A 22,541-nucleotide genomic window follows, 5' to 3' on the forward strand; every position below is an offset into this window, starting at 1 on the left:
AACCATCACAATTTGTCACGGAAGTGACGTATTACCATACACGGAGTGGGGGGGAAAGAGAGAGACCCATTCACAGCGAGAGAGAAATAGAGATAGTGAGATACATTCAGAGCGAGAGAGAGATCGTGTACATATATTATAGATAACGGAAGTAATGCACATAGGGGAGGTAATCCCCTCCCTGAGCCCCGCTTCTCTCTCAGTATCTCTATATCTGTATCCCTCTCTCGCTCTGAATGTATCTACGTATCTCTATATGTCTATTTCTCTGTAGCTCTGAATGGGTCTCTCTCTCTGTCCCCCCCGCTCCGTCTATGGTAATACGTCACTTCCGTGACAAATTGTGATGGGTTCACTGAAGGGAAGTGTCGTGAATCCCCTGGAACGCATCACATTTGCCGTTGGAACGCATTGCGCATGCGCAGTTCGCCGCCACGTGACTTAGGCAGCATTCTGCGATAGGGAGCAAATGGTGACACTACACTGGTTCACACATCTCCACTGCGGCTCTGGTGCAAATTTGCACAGGAGCCCTGTGCATCTTTTGGTCTGTTTCAAGTCTGAATTCAGCCCAAAATTTGGGCTGAAATCGGACCCGACACAGTGAATGGGGACGTACCGGACCCTGCTGTGAGCCACCTACGAAGATAGTGTGAACCCAGCCTAAAACTAAAAGTGAGCTTTCAATGGGAAATTTAATTTTACCAAATGTCAATGAATATACTTTCATGCTTGTTTTTCTTTCAGAGGCAAGAATTTACAGATGTAGCCACAGGATCACTGGGACAGGGGCTGGGAGCTGCTGCCGGCATGGCTTACACCGGAAAACACTTTGACAAAGCCAGGTAATGGCACAGGATCAATGTGAGCAATCTTGTCTGAGTTACTGAAGGCCAAGAGGAATTATTGTGCTCCAGGCTTAACATATTCCCTGCAGTGAGGTGGGGTTGTTGCTAGGCATGTGCATTTCGTTTAGTTCCGAATCGAAATTCGGACAAATTTTTCATTATTCGGACATTCGGATGCATACGAATTCCCGAAATTGCAATATTAACGAATTTACTGAATCCGAACGAATGTTTTTGATTCCGAATCAAAAACCCGCGGATGAAATTCGATTGGAATTCGAAAAAAATATTCTATTCGAATCGAATTCGAAAACAAATTCTATTCGAAAAGAGAAAATATTTTCGAATTCGACTGGATTTTTCGATATTCGGTCGAAAACGAACGAATCCCGAAAACGGTCTAAATATTTTCGAATTCGACCGTATTTTTTGAAATTCGGTCGAAAACGAATGAATTCCGAAAACGAATTTAACACATGTAACGAATCTAACTTAACGAAATTAATTAAATAACAAATTAAAACGAAACTAAACACATTTTTCCCTTTTGCACATGCCTAGTTGTTGCCCTTCTGTTCTGTGTACTGGTTCTATCTTAAAGCGGGAGTTCACCCATTTGTAAAAAAAAAAAAAATCTCCCCTTAGCTTCCTGCTCGTTCGGTCTAGGGGAATCGGCTATTTGTATTAAAATATGAGCAGTACTTACCCGTTTTCGAGCTGCATCTTCTTCCGTCGCTTCCGGGTATGGGTCTTCGGGAGCGGGCGTTCCTTCTTGATTGACAGTCTTCCGAAAGGCTTCCGACGGTCGCATCCATCGCGTCACTCGTAGCCGAAAGAAGCCGAACGTCGGTGCGGCTCTATACTGCGCCTGCGCACCGACGTTCGGCTTCTTTCGGAAAATCGTGACGCGATGGATGCGACCGTCGGAAGCCTCTCGGAAGCCTGTCAATCAAGAAGGAACGCCCATTCCCGAAGCCCATACCCGGAAGCGACGGAGAGGATGCATCTCGTAAACGGGTAAGTACTGCACATATTTTAAAATAAACAGCCGATTCCCCTAGTAAAAACGAGCAGGAAGCTAAGGGGGAAAAGTGCCCTCTAAGGGTGAACCCCCGCTTTAAATAATGACAACTGTCTACAAGAACTTTTTTCTCCCTTTTGAGAGATTTTCTCTTGTGTACTGTTGTGTCCACAGAACAGAAAGTGAAGAGAAATCTCCCCAAAAAAAGCTACTCCATCCAGATTGAAATGTGTGGGCTATACTTTAACACAGGCATTTGTTTTCCATCATGGGTTGTGCATTATTTTCATCTAGGTGTATTCCTTGTATCCGTCTGCCTTTATTTAGCATGAAGTAGCCTGAATATGTCATTATTGCAAAGAGATTAAAGATGTTATTCAGTCTTCTTCCTTGCATCTGAGCTACAAAGTAAATAGAGGATGAAACTTCTACTGAATTGCACTGAATACCCTGGTGAAAGGTCTACTGAAAAGGCAACTCCAGCAAACACTTTTTTGGTAGAGTCCAGGCATGTACTGGCCATTGGGACTACCGGGAGTTAAGCGGTGGGCCGATGGCTCAGTGGGCTGGTTTGAGTGACAGGCTGTCAAAGTAATGGCTGAGCGGCCCGTGCAGCCATTACTTTGAGCACTGCACCCCCCTAATCATCCAAAAAAAAAACTCCTGCTCACCTGTCGGCACAACTTCCGGCACCCCCAGGAAAACACCCTTCTCCCCTCTATCAGCAAAAAGCCCCGCTTCCCCAAGAAATCTCACCTTCACCCCAGCCTGCATCAAATGACACACCTGTCAAGGAAATTTTCCCTTGCAACACAAGATCCCTGCTGAACAAAAATGTTCCTCTTTACCAAACTAAAATACCCTCTCCCCCATCACTAAAAACCCTACTCCCAAGCACCTTATTCCTCACACCCCGGCACCAAAATTCCCACCCCGCTTCACCAAAATCCCCATTACTCAGCGCAGAAATCCTCACTACCCAACACAAAAATCAACCTCTGCTCTCCAGCTGTGGTGAAACTACAAATCCCATCATGCCCATCATGCCTCTCCCACTAGGAGTCATGCCTGTGATTGTCAGGGTCTTGCAATGTCTCACTTGTAGTTTCAAAACAGCTGTAGGGCCTAGGTTGCCTACCCCTGCCCAAGCACAACTATCCCCATCTCTCCAGCATCCCCTTGCCAAGCACTCATCATATTTCATACATAGTGGTGCCCATGCAGCAAGGGTCGACCTTTTTCTTGGCTGTGTCATATGACACATCAGAGCCTAGGAGTCACCTCACCTCTGCACTGTTGCTCTAATCTGATGTGTGATGGGAAGCAGGGTACTTTTGCTGGTATGTGGGAGTCCCTGCATAATGTTGGTTGGCATAATCCACAACTGTGCAGGGACTCACACATAGCAGGAAAGCGCAGGGCATCACAGAGCCGAGGCAAAGAGGTGGAGACCTTGGATATGTGCACCCAGTACCTGGTGCTTGCGACACCCATGGCATGTACTGTGCTATTATCCCTCCATTGGAAACTGAGCATTAAAAGCTAGATTTACATGTAAGAAAATTATAAATGCACACATTTTTGCATGTATAATTTTTCTTTATGAGAGCCTGCAAAGTATCGCACCAATGATCAGTGGATCTATCTTGGGTGCAGTGCCATGCTTCTGCACAATCTTCCTCCAGCTCTCTGCACACACAGAGGTACAGACTTCCAGTTGCAGAGGATGATGTAAGTATCAATGGATTACGAGTGTGGTGATAACTGTTCCATTGAGAACTGCGGGCCAGATTCACGTAGAATCGCGGCGGCGTAACGTATCTTAGATACGTTACACCGCCGCAATTTTTCATCGCAAGTGCCTGATTCACCAAGCACTTGCGATGAAAACTACGCCGGCGGCCTCCGGCGCAAGGCAGGCCAATTTAAATGGGCGTGTGCCATTTAAATTAGGCGCGCTCCCGCGACGAACCTACTGCACATGCTCCGTTTCTTAACTCCCGCCGTGCTTTGCGCGCCGTGACGTCATTTTTTTGAACGGCGACGCGCGTAGCGTACTTAAGTATTCCCGGACGGCTTACGCAAACGACGTTAAATTTTGAATTTCGACGCGGGAACGACGGCCATACTTTAGACAGCAATACGCTTGCTGACTAAAGTTAGGGCAGCAAAAAAAACGACTAACTTTGCGCGGGAAACTAGACTAGCGGCGATGTAGCGAACGCGAAAAACCGTTGTGGATCCGCCGTAACTCCTAATTTGCATACCCGACGCTGGTTTACGAACTCCCCCCAGCGGCGGCCGCGGTACTGCATCCTAAGATCCGACAGTGTAAAACAATTACACCTGTCGGATCTTAGGGATATCTATGCGTAACTGATTCTATGAATCAGTTGCATAAATAGAAACAGAGATACGACGGCGTATCAGGAGAAACGCCGTCGTATCTCATTTGTGAATCTGGCCCTGCAAGTCCATCTGCTGTGGTGGAAGATGGGTGTTGTAGTTCATTCATTTACAGATCTCTTGCTGTCACTGGAGGGATCTCATTTACACCATGTTACATATTATACCCTAAATATGAGTGTAACATGTAATATGGTGCAAAATTATCTTACCCTGTTTCTCCCTTACCCATCAACCTGTTAATGTTATTTTTTTTAAAAAATCTTTCTATTTTCATGACATACCTTATGTCATCATCAGGAAGACAATAGTGAATATTAATTTGCTGTTTTCACACAACTGGGTGGGCTCAGGGTGTAGTACTCTGCGCCCAAAGCCCACCCTTTTTTTAAGTCAATTATAGCCTCGGGTGCGAATCATGTGCTTCTGAAAATAAAAAACCTAGTTGAAATCCATGCGCCCGGCACCCTGCATGGAGATTAGGGGCTGGGCGTATAGATTAGGGGGGCAGCGCCCCATATGTTAGGGCCGCCACTGCTTGGTACACCTCTCAAGAACCCACAGTCCTGACACAAACATGGGTTATGGGAGCAGTTGTGCAGATATAAAAATGCCTGCAAATGTGGGTGTCTGTCTGAATGAGTGGTCATTCCTAGGCAGGCTGCCCTAGGTAACACCCACATGGGATCACCAGCTGCCATAATTGAAAGAACTGAAACATAACGAATGAGGGGGCTCAACTGGGACAGTTAGGCTGGGTTCACACTACTACACTACTTTCATCCTACTTTGCTCTGTTACATTGGTCCTACATTTATCCTACATTGGTCCTACATCCATCCTACTTTCATGAACAGGATACTACTTTGGTCCGACTTCAATGATATTCAATGGGCCTGAAGTAGGATCAATGTAGGACCAAAAGTAGTACAGGGAGCATTTTCAAAGTCCGACCGACTTGTGTAGGACGCTACAAGACGCTCTCATAGGGAAACATTGAACACAGAGCAAAGTAGGATGAAAGTAGTGTAGTAGTGTGAACCCAGCCTTCGGCAGGGGAGGTAATGGCTGGTAGACGCTGGATGTCCGCCAGCGAGGAAAAAAAGCAGGCTCCATCCAACTGGCACACTGTGAGAAGCTCACAACAACCAGTGCAATCACAGAAAGCACTTTCAGTACAGGAGAGGAGTCTGTATAACCGTGCAAGACTGAAGGTAAGACCAGAGTTCAGGTAAACTTTTGTGGCTCACATGCTGCCAGGGCTCTGATGATACTTATTGAATATTGCATAACTGATATCTTTAAAAATAAACATTTGCAGCAAAATGGCCCATTATTAAGCCGTGATAGATAAGGGCAGGAGAAAGGCATGTCTGCGGTGTTTGTTGAGGAGTGTCTGTTTGAGCTAAGCATTGTTGGCAGTGTTTAATGTCCTTCCCGCCTTTTTATTACCTCATCTGACTTTTTCCTGGGACGTGCAGGCATTGTAAGGCGGAGGTGTGTGTTCTCATGGACTCCTTTCTTTGCCTGAGGACGTTGCTGGGAGATAGTCTTTCTACATAATGTCAGATTTGCTTACCTTGTAATGAACATGTATAAAAATAATCAATTTTAAGAACACCGCCAAGCTCTGTTTGCATCAAAACTGAAGAAAAACAATGTAAAGCAATGTATATTTAGGGAAGCAGCAACCTATTCTGTGAAGGTCAGCCTAAAACAAACTAACTCTAAATCTACTGGCACCCACTTTCTAAGACTGTTCTATCGAACCCAGTAAAGCAAAAATCAGTATACTTACCTGTTCTACAGCCAATCCGGACCGGTCCCACAATGCGCTGTCAGCGGTGACTTCTCTGTGTAGGCTTGTGCAGGAGAGGCAGATTTGTAGTAAATTGGATCATGCTTTAGGGCCACTTCACACCACATGCAGTCCAGTGCGTTTTTGTTTCTAAAAAACGCATGGAGAGTAGGTTATATTCTTTCCAATGGCATAGTTCACACCAATGCAGTCAGTTCCAGGGCTTTTCAGACGCCACCCCCTGCTTGCTCTAAAGGGGGTGTCGGGATGCTCTGCTTTTTCCAGCATGCCCATCCTTGCGTTAATATACAAGGTGTGGGACTCTGTTAAAAAGTTAATGGGGTTTCCTCCCTTACAAAATGTACCCCTATTCGGGGCAATGAAAGGTTCCCTGAGATTTTCGACTCTTCAGGGTTTTCAGCGGTGGGAATAAGTCGGGGTCCATACTCTCAATTATATGAGAGGGGCTCACTGAAACCTTTTGATCAGCTTTTAAGGGAATTTCCTCAGAACCAGAGATCTATCGATCAGTTTTGCAGCTGCGCCATGCTCTCCATGCCCAATTTTCTTCTTGCCCTGTTTGATTTCCCCCTGTGCCAGTGTTGGAGAGAGTGGCCCAGGCAACCTCTACTAATGGCATTATCTCTACTACCCACTTGTCCCTTTTGCGATGGGAGCTTTTCATCGGATATTCCGACCGTGTGTATGCCCCATCGGAATTTCTGACAGACTTAGATAGAGAGCAGGTTCCCTATTTTTCAGACGGAAAAAATTCCTATCGTAAAATCCGTTCGTCTCTATGGAATTCCAACGCACTAAAAACCATGCGTGCTCGGAATCAAGTCGACGCATGCTCGGAAGCATTGAACTTAATTTTTCTCGGCTCGACGTAGTGTTGTACGTCACTGCGTTCTTGACGGTCGAAAGTTCCGAGAACTTTTGTGTGACTGTGTGTATGCAAGCCAAGCTTGAGTGGAATTCCGTCCGAAAAAAACATCCGAGTTTATTCTGACGGAAAAAACGGTCGTGTGTGCAGGGCATTAGAGCGCACTTTACACAAGTTCCTCCTGCCCTCCAGGGAGAAGTGGGAGTGGAACATTGGCCCTATTTCTAATAATGTCTGAGAAAAGATTCTTTGGGGTTTACCCCTTGTGTCTGTCTGACCTTTGCACAGGTTTACCCAGTTTTTCATATTGCATAGGGTGTATAGGACCCGGGAATTTCTGTTTACTATTGGATTAAGAGCCAATCCTGCTTGTTCTAGATGTGGCAATTCTAGATCCTTGATACACCTTTTATGGTGCTGACCTCCCCTAATGGGAGTGGTTTCATAATCATCAACCAGCTGCTGCACCTGCATGGCTCTAATGAGGAAATCTACACGGTCTGCATCCCTTTGGAAGTGATTTCCTATTGGGAGTATCACACCAAAAAGGAAATTTTTGTTGCAGGGGATGCCTGAAATCTGGCTTGTATCTTAGTGCAGACTTCTGGGAAAATCAGTGAGCCAATCACAAGTAGGAAATTATGTTTCTTTTTTTAATACATTTTTATTTTATTTTTTCATATATTGGCATTTACAACATTCAGTTATATCACATTTCTTCATTTTTCTTTTTCTATTTCATAAATGCATCTTCATAACACAAATAAGAAGTACTCATTATACAATATTTCACCTTGAACAAAAAAGAGAGGAACAAAAAAAACACAAAAAGCAAAAAAACGTCAAAAGGAAATACATACAAAAGAAATTATATTTCTGGGGGGAGTTTTGTACACATTCTGTGTACAGAACACCTCTGGGTAGCCATAGTGCATTGCATTTACAGAAAATTACAGAGCTGCAGATTGAAAAGGAAAGGTCATTTTTAATAACATTCAATTACAATATGACTTGTGTCGCAATTGCATACGCTATATTATTTATTTTTTTATTTGCTATTTTTTTCCCCACTAAAGTGGTCTTACCCTTTAAGGGTTTATGTTGCCTTCCTCTGGATCAACTGTGGTTATAGGGTTCTGTATAGGGAGGTTTGCAATTTATTTATATATTTTTTTCCTAATGGTTGTACTAGATGAACTTTTTCAGCCTGACTAGGAGAAATTTTATTATTGAAAATCTCTCCAATGGGGACAGATGAAAACAATACATTTAATTTTATTGATAAAATACACTTATCCATTATAAAACAGTTTTTTGGAAAATAACTTTCTGAACAATTAAAATAATATTTTTCTTGTATTATTTTTAGCTACCGAGTATACTGTTTGCTTGGAGATGGAGAGACTTCAGAAGGTTCTGTTTGGGAAGCCATGAACTTTGCTGGTCTGTACAAGCTGGACAACCTTACCGCCATCATCGACGTTAACCGCCTTGGACAGAGTGATCCTGCCCCTCTACAGCATAAAGTAGAGATCTACCAGAAACGCTGTGAGGCCTTTGGGTAGGTGATGTTTAGATAAGAAATGCCCCAGTTCCAATGCCTAGAAATTCTCCAGGATATCCTAGAAATACATCCAAAAAGTGAATATGCTCCTGTACCAGGGCTCAAGTCCTGCGGGAACGTGTGGGAACGGCGTTCCTGCACTTTTTTCACAGCAGGAACGCAGTTCCCTTTGCAGACTAGAGCAGCCGAGAGCAGCCGAGCCGCCCGAGCCAATCCTTCACTAAGCGGCGATGCCCAGCTCGAGTCACTGCTTAAAGTTCTTTCTAAATCCCGCGATAACTCGCGGCAGACCTCCGCAATGTCTCCTGGGAACAATGACAAAAGCTCCCAGGAGACATTGCGGCATCGAGGAAGTGACGGAATACCCGCACACTACCCGATGAATCCATATACAGGAAACGGCCAGTAACATAAAGGATTACAAAGGTACAGTGGATCGGGAAAAAAAATGCAGTTTAGTAATTAAGCATATGAGCGTATTTTTTTTGGTGGGGGCGTGGATCTTGGGTGGGAGTTCCCACACTTTTTTCCCCAGGACTTGACCCCTGTCCTGTACATTCAGTTTCACTTTCACTCCCTAAAGAGGAGGTCCAGCCTCCCCAAGAAAAATTAAAAGTAAGCAGCTACAAATACTGCAGCTGCTGACTTTTAATATATGGACACTTACCTGTCCAGGGAGCCCGCGATGTTGGCACTCCAGCCGATCTTCGGATTGGCTGTCGGGTGCAGCTGCCGCCATTCCTGTTAAGGGAACCCAGCAGTGAAGCCTTTCGGCTTTGCAGCCAGTTCCCTACTTCGCTGCGCTTTCTAATTGGTGTGGAGGCAGGAGGAGGGGGCCGAACTTCCGAGAGACAGTGGACAACATATTTTAAAGCCCATCTCAGAAATAATTTTGAAGTTAAAGAGAACATGTCTTCAGACCAATCATTTTTAACCCTTTTTTGGCCGTTAACAGGTGGTTCAAAGTGCCCTGCTAGTGGCCAAATAGCGCCGCAAAAATTACGGTAAAGCACCCCAGTGCTTCTCACATATCCAGTCAGTGGGCAGCAAGCAATAAAGATACATGGAGGAGGAAGTATTTGGCTTGGGCACCATTACGTGACCTGGTCATTGGGTAGAAGAACCCATGTTCTGCTGCTTCAATCCCCTTGATATTTTGTTTACATTAAAATTCAGATTTTTTTATTTGAGTTTTTGATGTTCTCTTTATGTTCTTAGGTGGCACACTGTTGTTGTGGATGGTCACAGTGTGGAAGAACTGTGTAAGGCATTCACTGGTGTGAAGGATCAGCCAACTGCAATCATTGCCAAAACCTTCAAAGGCAAAGGCATCTCAGGTATGTATTTTCAAAGAAGACCTCCAATTCCCGAAAAAATAGACTGTAGTTGTGTTCAAGGAAAGGTGAGTAGATTGTGCCAGTTCAATCTACATGCATAGTGCCAGTCCCATATCCTACTTGTTGCTGGCCATATATTTTACAATTTTCTAATTAAATTTCCTTTATATCGTTTTGGTAAATCTAAAGGACAGTTGTACAAAAAAATTGTAAAATGTATGGCCAGCTTAAATCACTTCATAGACCAATGCTTAGCTTTATCACAAGTTTATCAGCATACAACACTAGGAACATTCCAAAGATTGCAGTAGGTCATGGGATTGGATCACTGATTAAGCCTCGTACACACGGTAGGTTAACCAGAGGACAACGGTCTGAAGGACCGATGAAGCTGACTGATGGTCCGTCACGCCTACACACCATAGGTTAAATAACCGATCGTGTCAGAACGCGGTGACGTGCTGAAAAAAACAAAGTTTAATGCTTCCAAGCATGCGTCTACTTGATTCTGAGCATGCGTGGATTTTTAACCGATGGTCGTGCCTACTAACAATCGGTTTTGACCTATCGGTTAGGAATCCATAGGTTATTTTAAAGCAAGTTGTCTTATTTTTAACCTATGGTTAAATAACCTATGGGGCCCACACATGATCGGTTTTGACCAATGAAAACGGTGTGTACGGTGTGTACGAGGCCTTACTGATCACATGATGATTTGCATTAAACAGATCAAATATGGTGGATCGTCCTTGTGCAATGACACAATCCATTCATCTCCCAAAAACGTCCTTATCCTTTTTTTATGGACGTGGAGGTGTTATTTTCTATCACAATTCCAAATTAAATCTGGAATAAAACTTATAAGTAAAATTAAATTCAGTTTGTAATTTTATTATAAAAATTAGGTTGGTTGCTGTTGTTTGTAAAGTAAATCACTAACCCTGGTGATAAGCAGTTGGATCAACAGATCACAAAATGTTTTTTTTGTCCATGTCCCTGTTGAAGAGATTTCCTGTCCTGAGAGGAAGTAAAGGGTAATCTCACTAATAGGGCCCCAGATGGCAAAAAAAAAACAGCTGGGGGCTCTAATCCTCCCTACTCTCTTTTATGCAAAAATAAACAAAATGTTTGTTCTGGAGTTGGTCTGTAACTACTCTTTGACAGTTGCCTCATGCGCTTCCAACTTAAAGGATATGTTCACTTTAAAAAAAAATATATATATATATATATATATATATATATATATATATATATATATATATATATATATGAATATATATATATATATATATATAAATATATATATATATATATAAATACAATTTTTTTTGCAGGAGCCTGTAAAGCATTGCACCAGCGATCAACAGATTACTGATGCTATACAGGTCTCCGGCAGACCTGTCAGTGTAACTGTGTGCCTGTACATCCCATATGGGCAAGCAGATACACTGAGAGGAAGAATTGATGAACTATCACTGCGCCGTGACAGTTCATTGAGAACTACAAGCCAACATCAGCAAAGGTGGTCGGTACCCACACGGCTGCGCTGATTTCAAACACTGACAGCTAGTACAGGGAACTTCTCTCCCTACTGCTGTCATGGGGGGGAGTGTGATCGGACAGCGGCTGCACCATTGGGAACATGTTACATGTTCCACCTTAAAAATGGGTGTAACATGTAACATGTTCCCAAACTTATCCTTTAAATCAATAGGATACTATTAATAAAACTGTCAATATAAGCAGATAAATCTCTAACTTAATTGCCAGTGTAACATTACATCCAGCATACGGCCGACATGAACAGTATGCTGGTATTTTTTTTTTCTCCGTATATACCGTTATATTGTCATTTTCCCCCCGGCTTCCGGGTTCTGATTCCCGCGGGACTGGGCATTCCTATTCAGGAGGTAGATGATTGACGTCTGGTGAAAAACGTCCCAAGGCACATAAGGCGCGTCACCAGTTTTCCGTAAATAGCCGGCCTGCGAGTCGACTCTATACGGCGCCTGCGCCCGCCGTGTAGAGCTAACTGCGCAGGCGCCATATAGAGCCGACTTGCAGGTCGGCTATTTACGGAAAACTAGTGACGCGCCTTATGCGCCTTGGGAAGTTTTTCACCAGACGTCAATCATCTACCTCCTGGATAGGAACGCCCAGTCCCGCGGGAATCAGAACCCGGAAGACGGGGGGAAAATGACAATATAACGGTATGTACGGAGAAAAAACAGATAAATACCAGCATACTGTTCATGTCGGCAGTATGCTGGATGTAATGTTATATAATTGTTTTAGGGTGAACCTCCACTTTAAGGAGGTGATAACTTGAACCTGTTACAAGACACAGGCTAGCTGTAATTTATAGTATATTGCTAGGTGATATCTTTACACATTTTGGAATAATGTATTGGCCCCGGTGAAGAATGAAGTCACAGTTGTTGAGCCAGTGCTTCTAATATCACCATGATTATTATTATTATGCTCTGCTTCAGTGGTTTTGTTGCTCATTTTTTTTATCATGTAAAGAACTTGATAGACATCTCAAACTAACAGTTTAATGCTGCGTACACATGATCGGATTTTCCATTGGAAAAACCTTGGATGTTTTTTTCCGATGGAATTCTGCTTAAGCTTGGCTTTGATACACACGGTCACACAAAAGTTCTCTGAACTTTCGACCGTCAAGAACGCGGTGACGTACAACACTACGACGAGCCGAGAAAATTAAGTTCAATGCTTCCGAGCATGCATCGGAATTTTGCGTGTCGGAATTGCTACAGCCGATAGGATTTTCCGATAGGAATTTTTTCCGTTGGAAAATTTGAGAACCAGCTCTTAATCTTTTCTTGGTGTGTATGGTCCGATGGAGCATACACACAGTCGGAATTTCCGTTCAAAAGCTCACATCGGACTTTTGCTGTCGGAATTTCCGATCGTGTGTACGGGGCATAACTCATAAATTGTTCCTGACTATCTTGGTGAAATGACAATCCAAATCACTCTTTCTCAATAACTTCATGGTGATAGGGGTGGAAGATAAGGAAAGCTGGCATGGGAAGCCACTTTCAAAAGATGCAGCGGAGCAAGCCATCAAGGAGATTCAGAGCAGAATCCAAAGCAATAAGAAGTTAACGCCTACACTCCCTGTGGAAGATGCACCAACTGTCTCCATTAAAAATATCAAGATGCCTTCTCCACCTAATTTTAAGTTAGGAGACAAGGTATGTAAAGGCTCATCAAAAAATGTGAGCAAACATGGAGTCTGACACTGCTGATCTCTACTTAATAAAATGCTTGTGACTTGGCTGCTAGGTCATTAACCCAGAATGAGCATGCAGATAAGGACTAGGAATGAGCTCCGGCGTGTTCAGGTACTAGTCTAAACCCACCTGAGCTATCCCGTCATGAAGCTGTCACTGCACAAAGCCAATCATAAGCAGCAGAGAAATTTTCTCACCCCGCAGCTGCACATATACAAAGGGTAATGTGTATATATATATATATACAGGGTAGGGAATGCCTTGGCTGCTTATGATTGGCAGTCTGCAGTGACAGTTTCCTGCCAGAATAGCGGGTTTGGACTAGTATCTGAACACATCTGAGGTCATCCCTGATAAGGACTTCTGACTTTTCTCATACTATCTTGGTCAGCATACTTTTTCTGGGTCAGTGAAAGTATTGAAGCTAGTGGGAACAGCCACCAGAAAAGTAGTATTTTCAGAAGGAGGTTAGTAATGAAAGCCCCCATATTTTCCCTCAAGTTTGCTTTAAGCCCTTTCTGCCCATGATCTGTATATAGACATCACCCAGTACAAGGCCCTGTGCTGGTAAAACATTTTTAAATGTTCTTCTCTTTGAGAGCCACCAGCCGACGCTTAGTTCAATGCTGGCTGCCACTGACAGCTTGAGTCTCCATTAAAAAAAAAAATTAAGCTTTCAGCCTCTTGCCTTATGATTAATGCTATAATTATCAAATTTATGATAATAATAGAAATATTATGAATTATTACATATAAAAAAACGTTATTACATTTTATACACTTTGGGCCAGATTCACGTAGCTCAGCGGATCTATAGATCCGCTCGATCTACGTGAATTAAGATCCGCTCCCGCAAGTTTAGGAGGCAAGTGGCTAATTCACAAACCACTTACCTCCAAACTTGCGACGGCGAATCCTAAATCCCCCGGCGGAATTCAAATTCCGCGGCTAGGGAAGTGTACTATTTAAATCAGGCGCGTTCCCGCGCCGATTTAAATGCGCATGCGCCATCCGGGGAATTTCACGGCGTGCATTGCTCCCACTGACGTCACTAGGACGTCAGTGGTTTCGACGTGAGCGGGACTTGCGACGCGCGTGTTCGTGAATCGGCGTACGCAAACGACGTTGGAAGATTCAAATTCGACGCGGGAACGCCAGCTATACTTAACATTGGCTGCACCTGCTAAAAACAGGGGTAAGTATACGACGGGAAAACCGCTACGGAAACGACGTAAGAACACTGCGACGGGTCCGCGTACGTTCGTGAATTTGCGTATCTCGCTGATTTACATATTATTTATCGTAAATCAGCGGGAACGCCCCCGGCGCCATTTTTAAATTGAAAAAAAGATCCGACAGTGTAACACAGTGTGACACTGTCGGATCTCAGCCCTATCTATGCGTATCTGATTCTATGAATCAGACGCATAGATAGGACCAGTGTAAGTCAGAGATACGATGGTGTATCTGTAGATACACCGTCGTATCTCTTTGTGAATCTGGCCCTTTAAATACATTTTTATGCATTTGTCAGCCTATAATTACATTTTTTATCAAATCACAATGCCAAATTTGCATCCCTAAAAAATGTATAAAAAGTATGTAGGTGCAAATTAGTCAGTGATGCAATTTAATGCAGTATCAAAATTTATAAAAAATTTCACGCAAACATAAACAACATGAATCATAGCAAAGCCACTGAAATGAAATGAAATACAAATACAATGAAATGAAATACATGAAATGAAATGAAATACAGTAAAACATTTCATTACACCTATCATGCATGCATCAAAGGCTGGATCAGACTACCAAGTGCTGAAGTGACTTCCTATTTCCTGTTTCACTCACAAGCAGCAGTTTCACTTCATTCAAGTCGACATTATTAATGGATACTGGGAGATGTTTGGTGACACACTCCCCAATCCCAGCCATGTCTGCCCCCCAATTGTGCTCTGTTGGGTTCGTTTTTCCTCTGCCTCCTCAGGTCCCAAGCCAGATGCCTCGTCGCATTCAGCACTTGGTAGTCTGATCCAGCCTTGGTGTACTACACACGCGTCTACCCCTGATGAAGCGAGCATGGTCTTGCGAAACGCGATGGGTTACTTTTCATGCCTGTGTACTTTGCAATTTACATTTTATACCATGATACGTGTAATGACATTTTTTACTGTATCATTTCAGTGTCTTTGCTGATTCATGTTGTTTATGTTTGCGTGACAATTTTAATACATTTTGAGACTGCTGTTGTTGGCTAACCGTATTCACCTCATTTAAAGTCCCGGGTCGATTTCCTTTTTCTTTATTTTTTTGCATATATTGGGATGGAGGTGGTTTGCGGGTGATACCAGACCTTTTCCTTTTTGTCTGGAGTAAAGAGTGAGGAGCATGTGACTCAATCCATGTGACAGTACTGGTGATTGGTCTCAGCAATGTGTTATCCCCAAATAGAGTCATTTGGAACTTAAGAAGGGCTGTCCTTCTTCCCTAGTGACAGATGGATGGAGCAGCAGAGAAGTGAAGGAAAGGTAGGTATGTGTAGCTGTGAAGGGGAACATGAAAGTGAACCTATTGCTTTCTCCTGCATAAATATGAAATTTTCTATGATTAGGTACTGTTATGCATGATACACATGAGATGCGCTGTACCCATATTTTCATTTTTTTTATGTCACAATGTAGAGTATAAGATTTCCTATCATCTATTTATCTTATACTCTACATTGTGACATCAAAAAAATAAATAAAATTTTTGGGGTTTACATCCACTTTAAGTTTTGCATCAGACTATGGCGTGCTGTCACCCTGTTTGCTATACAAGTATGGGGGTGGCAGGATTCTAGATGCAGTGTACAGGCATTTTCAAAGGAACATTCTTTTAAAAGATTTATGCGTGTGACTTATCGATCATGTATTTCTGCTGAAACAAAATACATCAACAAAATTTTTCTTCCAGATTGCTACGCGCAAGGCTTACGGTATTGCTCTGGCTAAGCTGGGACATGGCAGTGACAGAGTTATCGCTCTGGATGGTGATACCAAAAACTCCACATTTGCTGAGCTGTTTAAAAAAGAGCACCCAGATCGCTTCATTGAGTGTTACATAGCTGAACAAAACCTGGTAAGTCTGTTACAACTGTGTCTACTGTGTTTTGCAGGGTATATTATGAGGTGCAGAAATTAAATAAAATGTATGAGTTTCTTTTCTCTATACTTGGTCTGGGTCATCAGCTCAGACAGTGTTGAAGCCACTAGCCACTAGAACTAGCATTCTTAAATGCATGGTTCAGCAATAGTAGTCCCCATAGTCTTCCATGACAGGGTCGCTTTAATGCCTAATTCCAGACATTTTCTTTTGTTTGGATACAGTTAAACTTTTTTGATTTTTTTTCTGTCTTTGGTCCAAGTGGAATTTCGGGATGTCATGGGGACAGGAAGGCTCAGATGCTCTACTAAAAATGTGTTTTGACTGTATCCCTAATGGAGCAATTTCCTATTACTGTTTCTTGACAGAAAGGGAGGGGAAATCCACCCCCCCAACAGACACACAGATAGCAATGACAACCTAAAGGGGGTTTTAATAAGCACAAACAAATGGCGACCACCCCAACCTATAACTAGCCATTGCAGCAAGGAGCACATGGAAGGGCTACGCATGTCAAAAAGCAAACAAAGATGCCCAGTTCACTTACCAGCCAGCCTGCAACAAACCAAATTATCCTGTCTAATGCCTCATACACACGATCGGAATTTCCAATGGAAAAAGTCAGACGGAATTTTTTCATCGGATATTCCGACCGTGTGTATGCCCCATCAGACTTTTTCTGTCGTAAATTCCGACGGAGTTAGAAAGAGAACTTTTATTTTGACGGAAAAAATTGGAAATTCCGTTCGTCTGTATGGAACTTCGACAGAGAAAAAAACATGCATGCTTGGAAACAATTTGACGCATTCTCGGAAGCATTGAACATTTTTCTAGGCTCGTCGTAGTGTTGTACGTCACCGTGTTTTTGATGGTCGGAATTTGGTGTGTCCATGTGTATGCAAGACAGCTTGAACGGAATTCTGTCTGAAAAACCCGCCTGAGTTTATTCTGACGGAAACTCTGATCGTGTGTACAGGGCATAACAGTTCACATTAAAAACAAGGGGTGTAGTTGGCACACATTTGCAAATATGTGTATAAGCTGCAACGCCCACGTCATGGCACCCCAGTGTACTGTAGGCTGGCTGGTAAGTGAGCAGGAAATCTTTGTTTGGAGGTTTAATAAGCACATACATTAAATGCTTAAGTTAATGGTTTTGGAATGCAATGCCAAATAAGTTCTTATAGGTGTGATGGTCAGGTATCTACAAACGTTTAACTATCGTGTGTTTGTAACAATCAAACTCTTTGCTATAGTTTTTTAATACAATGTACAGTCTCTGCTATTGTATGATATATTTAATCATATCCACATTATGTTACGTGCTTCTCAAATTTTTCTCAAATTTTTCTGGTCATCTTTTTACTTGGTCACCTTAATACAGTGATCATCAAAGTGAACAAAAATGTTACTTTATACATGGAATGATCCACTAGTCCAAGTTGTATTAATGTCATCATATTATGTTCTGTTGCTGTAGGTGAGTGTGGCTGTTGGCTGCACCACTCGTGACCGTACTGTGGCCTTTGGCAGTGCATTTGCCACATTCTTCACAAGAGCCTTTGATCAAATCAGAATGGCAGCCATCTCCGAGAGCAACATCAACCTTTGTGGATCCCACTGTGGAGTTTCTATTGGTGAGTTTCATGGCAATTTAACTTTTTCTCAATAGATCATTTGCATACTTGTGAGCTTGTATAGGTGAGACTGAATGGGCCAGATTCTCAAAAGAGTTACGACGGTGTATCTCAGGAAACACCGTCGTATCTCTGTTTCTGAGCCCGGGTATCTATGCGAGTGATTCCTAGAATCATTTTCGCATAGATACGGCCAAGATCCGACAGGTGTAAGTCACTTACACTGTCGGATCTTAGATGTAATTCGCCGCTGGCCGCTAGGTGGCGTTTACGTTCAGTTCTCATTTGACTATGCAAATGAGCCTGATACGCCGATTCCCGAACGAATTTGCGTCGCGTAGTCGTCGTTTACGTTGTTTCCGTAAGCGTAAGGTTACCCCTGCTATATGAGGGGTAACCTTACGCCAGTCCGCCGTATGCCATGTTAAGTATGGCGTCGGGTCAGAGTCGTCTTTTTCCGTCGGTTACGTTGTTTTACTAAGTCGTCCGCGAATACGACTTTACGTCAATGACGCTCACGTCGGCGTCATTGACGTTTCCCGTCGTGAGCTGGAGCATGCGCACTGGGCTCTTTTTCCGCCCGGCGCATGCGCAGTTCGATCGGCGCGGGGGCGCGCTTAATTTGAATACAAGCCGCCCCCTTTGAATTACGCGGCCATACGCTGGGCCATTTACACTACGCCGCCGCAAATTACGGAGCAAGTGTTTGGGGAATACGGCACTTGCTCCAGTAAGTTGCGGTGGCGTGGTGTAAAGGGCTTACACTACGCCAACGCAGAATCTTAGAGAATCTGGCCCAATGTGCCCACAGTCATGGAAAGATTACTAAATCTGATTATGGTTGGATCAGAAGGTAATCATATATTTGTGGGTATTTGATGATATAGGCATGCAACCTTTGGCCAATCAAGCTCCAGAGAAGAATCTAACACTCAATATTAATTTTACCAATCTCTAGTTTTAATGACATTAGGGAGGTGCCAGTGATATCTGCACTATGCCTAGTTCTGCAGACTCGATCAAGGCATTCTTATTAAGTTTAATATACTGTACTGTACAGGACTGTCATATTTATAAATTTGCAAGAACCAGGAGCATTGCTTAAAGTATACCCTGTTAAACAACCTATTCAGATTAAAATAGGAAATGGAAGGCAAAACATTTCTGTACATATATCAAAAACATTATAAATACCCTTTATTCCTTTTTTTTTATTATAAGTGATCATATACCCTCTGTTCCCAGCTGCATTTGGAGCTGAAAAAGCTGGGGGAGCAGAATCAGCAGCACACTGGTCTTCCCAGTGAATTGCTGTGCTGAAGGGGGGGGGGCATGCCAGGACAAGTCTGAACATTGAAGGGGGGCAGCACAGCTATTGCTTTCATTCCTAGTGTGGTTGGTTTTTAATAGGAAAGCAATACACAAAGGAAGCAATACAAAGAGATCAAGATACTTTTTCATGCAAGTACATGGTACAGCAGGCACATATCAGGAACATGAAATGCTGAGATTATATATTCTTTAAATCCTTGGGGCCAATTGGAATTCAGGGACCTCTTTTTTTATTAGTACAAAAAAAAGACCAACTAGAATGTAATTGTCTTGAAAATGTCATGATTTGTACATATAAAATGGAAACAAAGAAGATTTCTTGAAGTGGGGTTGGTGTTGTATGTTTAGAGTCCAATGGTCTTTCTTCTGCTCTTATTTTTGGTCAAGGTTCATTAATGCCCTGTACACACGATCGGTTTGTCTGATGAAAACGAACCGATGGATTTTTTCATCAGATATCCGATGAAGCTGACTTTCATCAGTCTTGCCTACACACCATCCGTTAAAAATTAGATTGTGTGCAACGCGCTGACATAAAACACAACGACGTGCAGAGAAAATTAAGTTCAGTGCTTCCGAGCATGCGTCGACTTGATTCTGAGCATGCATGGATTTTTGACCGATGGATTTTCCCACAGACGAATGTTTTTTTCTATCGTTTTTTTAACCATACGAAAAATTAAAAACAGGTTCTATTTTTTTTTCACCGATGAAAAAAAAAACTGATGGGACCCACACACGATCGGTTCGTCCGATGAAAATGGTCCATCGGTCTGTTTTCATCAGACGAACCGATCGTGTGTACAGAGCATTAACATATTTTGATTAAATGACTCGAGTGGCATGTATATACTGAAGTGTTATGGGGTTAGGTTTCTAAAGATGTAATGCTACAGTGGAGCCCGGGGAGAATATCACAGTGTAAGTTATAGGTAAGTGAAAACCAGTCACATGCTTTGTTGTAGGTGGCTATTGCTCTAAATTCAATCGGTCCATCCACACAAACCTTTTTTGTTTGGAACTCTCAGGCCTTGTACTCACGAGCAGACATGTCCGATGAAACCGGTCCACGGACCGTTTTCATCGGACATGTCTGCCCGGGGACTTCTGTTCGATGGCTGTACACACCATCGAACAGAATTCCGTGCGTAAACAATACGCGGGGCGTGTCCGCGGTGTCGCCGCGTCGACGTGGGCGGGCCTGCCTTTTAAATGCTTTCACGCATGCGTCGAAGTCATTCGACGCATGCGAGGGATGGCGGGCGGCCGGACATGTACGGTAGGTCTGTACAGACGACCGTACATGTCGGGCGGACAGGTTTCCAGCGGACTGTTTTAAAGCAAGTCCAGGAAACAGTTGTCCGCTGGAAACCTGTCCGATCCACCCGAAAATGGTCCGCTCGGGCCTACACACGGCCAAACATGTCTGCTGAAACTGGTCCGCGGACCAGTTTCAGCAGACATGTTTGGTCGTGAGTACGGGGCCTTAGACTTTCTATGTCTTGGCCTATCTAGTCTTTGGTAGGTTCAGTGATATCCTCTGCACAGTACAGTCTCCGATTTACCACGGATTACATATTTTTCAGATGGTAGCAGTAGGGGTAGTAGCACATTACTCTGGACTGTTGCTTCTCTGGCCTTTCCTGTACTGTGCAGACAGAGTGTTGTTAATTATTCTACATGTTTTAGCTCTCTATTTTCCCCTCATTTGATCTTTCCTTCTCTTACACCTCGTACACACGATCGGTTTTTCTGGCAGGCAAAAGTCTGCCAGAAAAACTGAGAACCTGCTCGGTTGCTTTTCCCGTGTACACATGACCGGTTTTCCCAACAGAAAAACTGCCATGACAGCTTTTGGTCGGGAAAACCGGGCATGTGTATGCTCCACTGCAGTGTTTCCCATAGGAAAACTGCAGAGCAAAAAAACGCAGAGAATCGCGGCAGGAAAAAAGAGAACAAGTTCTCAATTTTTGCTTGCAGTTTTCCTATCGGGAAAACTGCTATGGAGCATACACACGGCCGGTTTTCCCGACCAAAAGCAAACATGGCAGTTTTCCCGTCTTTATCTTCTACCTGTATTCTTTCCTGTTTTCTGTGTTTCGGTGTTCATTTTCCTCCCGCGTTCTCCATACTTTCCTAAAATCTTACATCCCCCCCCCTATCTCTCTCTCTCTCGCTCTCCTCTTCCATCTGGCATCTTGTAGTACAGAAATGTTGTAATTCCATTTAGTAATGGTTCATGAGAAGCTCAGCACTTCCTCTATTATGAGAAACATGAAGTTGTGCCATACTGGAGATAAGTAGGACCCTTTTTACCGAAAGGAGTGGGGGACTAGTTATACTGTTCTGTTTTTAAATGTTTAGATGAATACTCATTTTAGACTTCAAGGGGCTAAAAGATATGTCACAGCTTCATTTAAAGCCATATATTATAACATTTTCTTTTCTTCATGAGCTGAAAGAAAGTCCATATTGATCGGGGAATCCCTCTCACTACACTATTGTATTCTGACCACGGAAGGTTTCCCAGCCATCAGAATACAATGATCACTGTTGCCAGCTATAGCCGCCAGCAGTGATAGACCAAGACAAATCAAAAAGGCTGGCTGTACGTAACATCATTCGTTATGGAGAAGAGGAGAGGAGTTGGGGTTTCTTTAGTCCTGTTCTAGGTTGCTAGGTCCCTGCTGGGTCCATGCTGGGCCTCAATAGGTACAGTAGGGTGTGTGAGTTGAGAGTGCGAGTTGGCAGCTTAGGACAGGAAGCATGGCCAGGATAACCAGGTGAAAAATGAAAAGTAAAATCAAAATTTTAAAATGAATGCAGCCACTTCATCTAAAGACTGCTAAGCTGCATTATATACTGGTAACTGTTTTGTTCTTAGGCTTAGATAAAGTTAAAGCTGTTATCAATTGTGTGATTTTGAAGCAATGTAAGACATCTGAGCGCTACAATAATCTGATAGTGTTAGGGTAACAAATGAGCGGGGATAAGATTCTGTGTCAATGGGCTTTGGGCTGTGTTGCTTAGTGTGCTTTTGATAGTTTGGGATTCTTTTAAGACCATTTAGAATTCATTGACGGGTGCATTTGGTCTGCAATTAACCTCCATCCGACTTGCTTCAAACTGCTCTTGAATTCCCATAGGCCCTATTCGCATGTGCCAAACTCTATCAACCGGATCCGCCTTCTTAGCGAGGGATCTCTCCGCTAATCCTCGCTGAGCAGGCGGATGACAGGTCCATGTCCACTCCGGTATGCGAAGCGGATACAAACACAGCCCGCTGTTTTCTATGGGAAGGTCAGATG

The 22,541-nt window shown here is 43.2% G+C and overlaps 1 protein-coding gene across 1 annotated transcript in view; it reads left to right on the forward strand.

Annotated features, from left to right (window-relative positions):
* Nucleotides 1-22,541, forward strand: part of TKT (transketolase) — a 75,775-nt gene that overhangs the window by 40,945 nt on the left and 12,289 nt on the right. Inside the window, exons 4-9 of the mRNA XM_040359273.1 lie at nt 748-845; nt 8,329-8,520; nt 9,742-9,860; nt 12,888-13,081; nt 16,076-16,240; nt 17,745-17,901. Of these exons, the coding sequence (XP_040215207.1) occupies nt 748-845; nt 8,329-8,520; nt 9,742-9,860; nt 12,888-13,081; nt 16,076-16,240; nt 17,745-17,901 (925 nt within the window). The remainder of the gene's footprint in view (nt 1-747; nt 846-8,328; nt 8,521-9,741; nt 9,861-12,887; nt 13,082-16,075; nt 16,241-17,744; nt 17,902-22,541) is intronic.

This window comes from Rana temporaria, chromosome 7 (assembly GCF_905171775.1).
Source record: "Rana temporaria chromosome 7, aRanTem1.1, whole genome shotgun sequence".
NCBI classification, from domain to species: domain Eukaryota; kingdom Metazoa; phylum Chordata; class Amphibia; order Anura; family Ranidae; genus Rana; species Rana temporaria.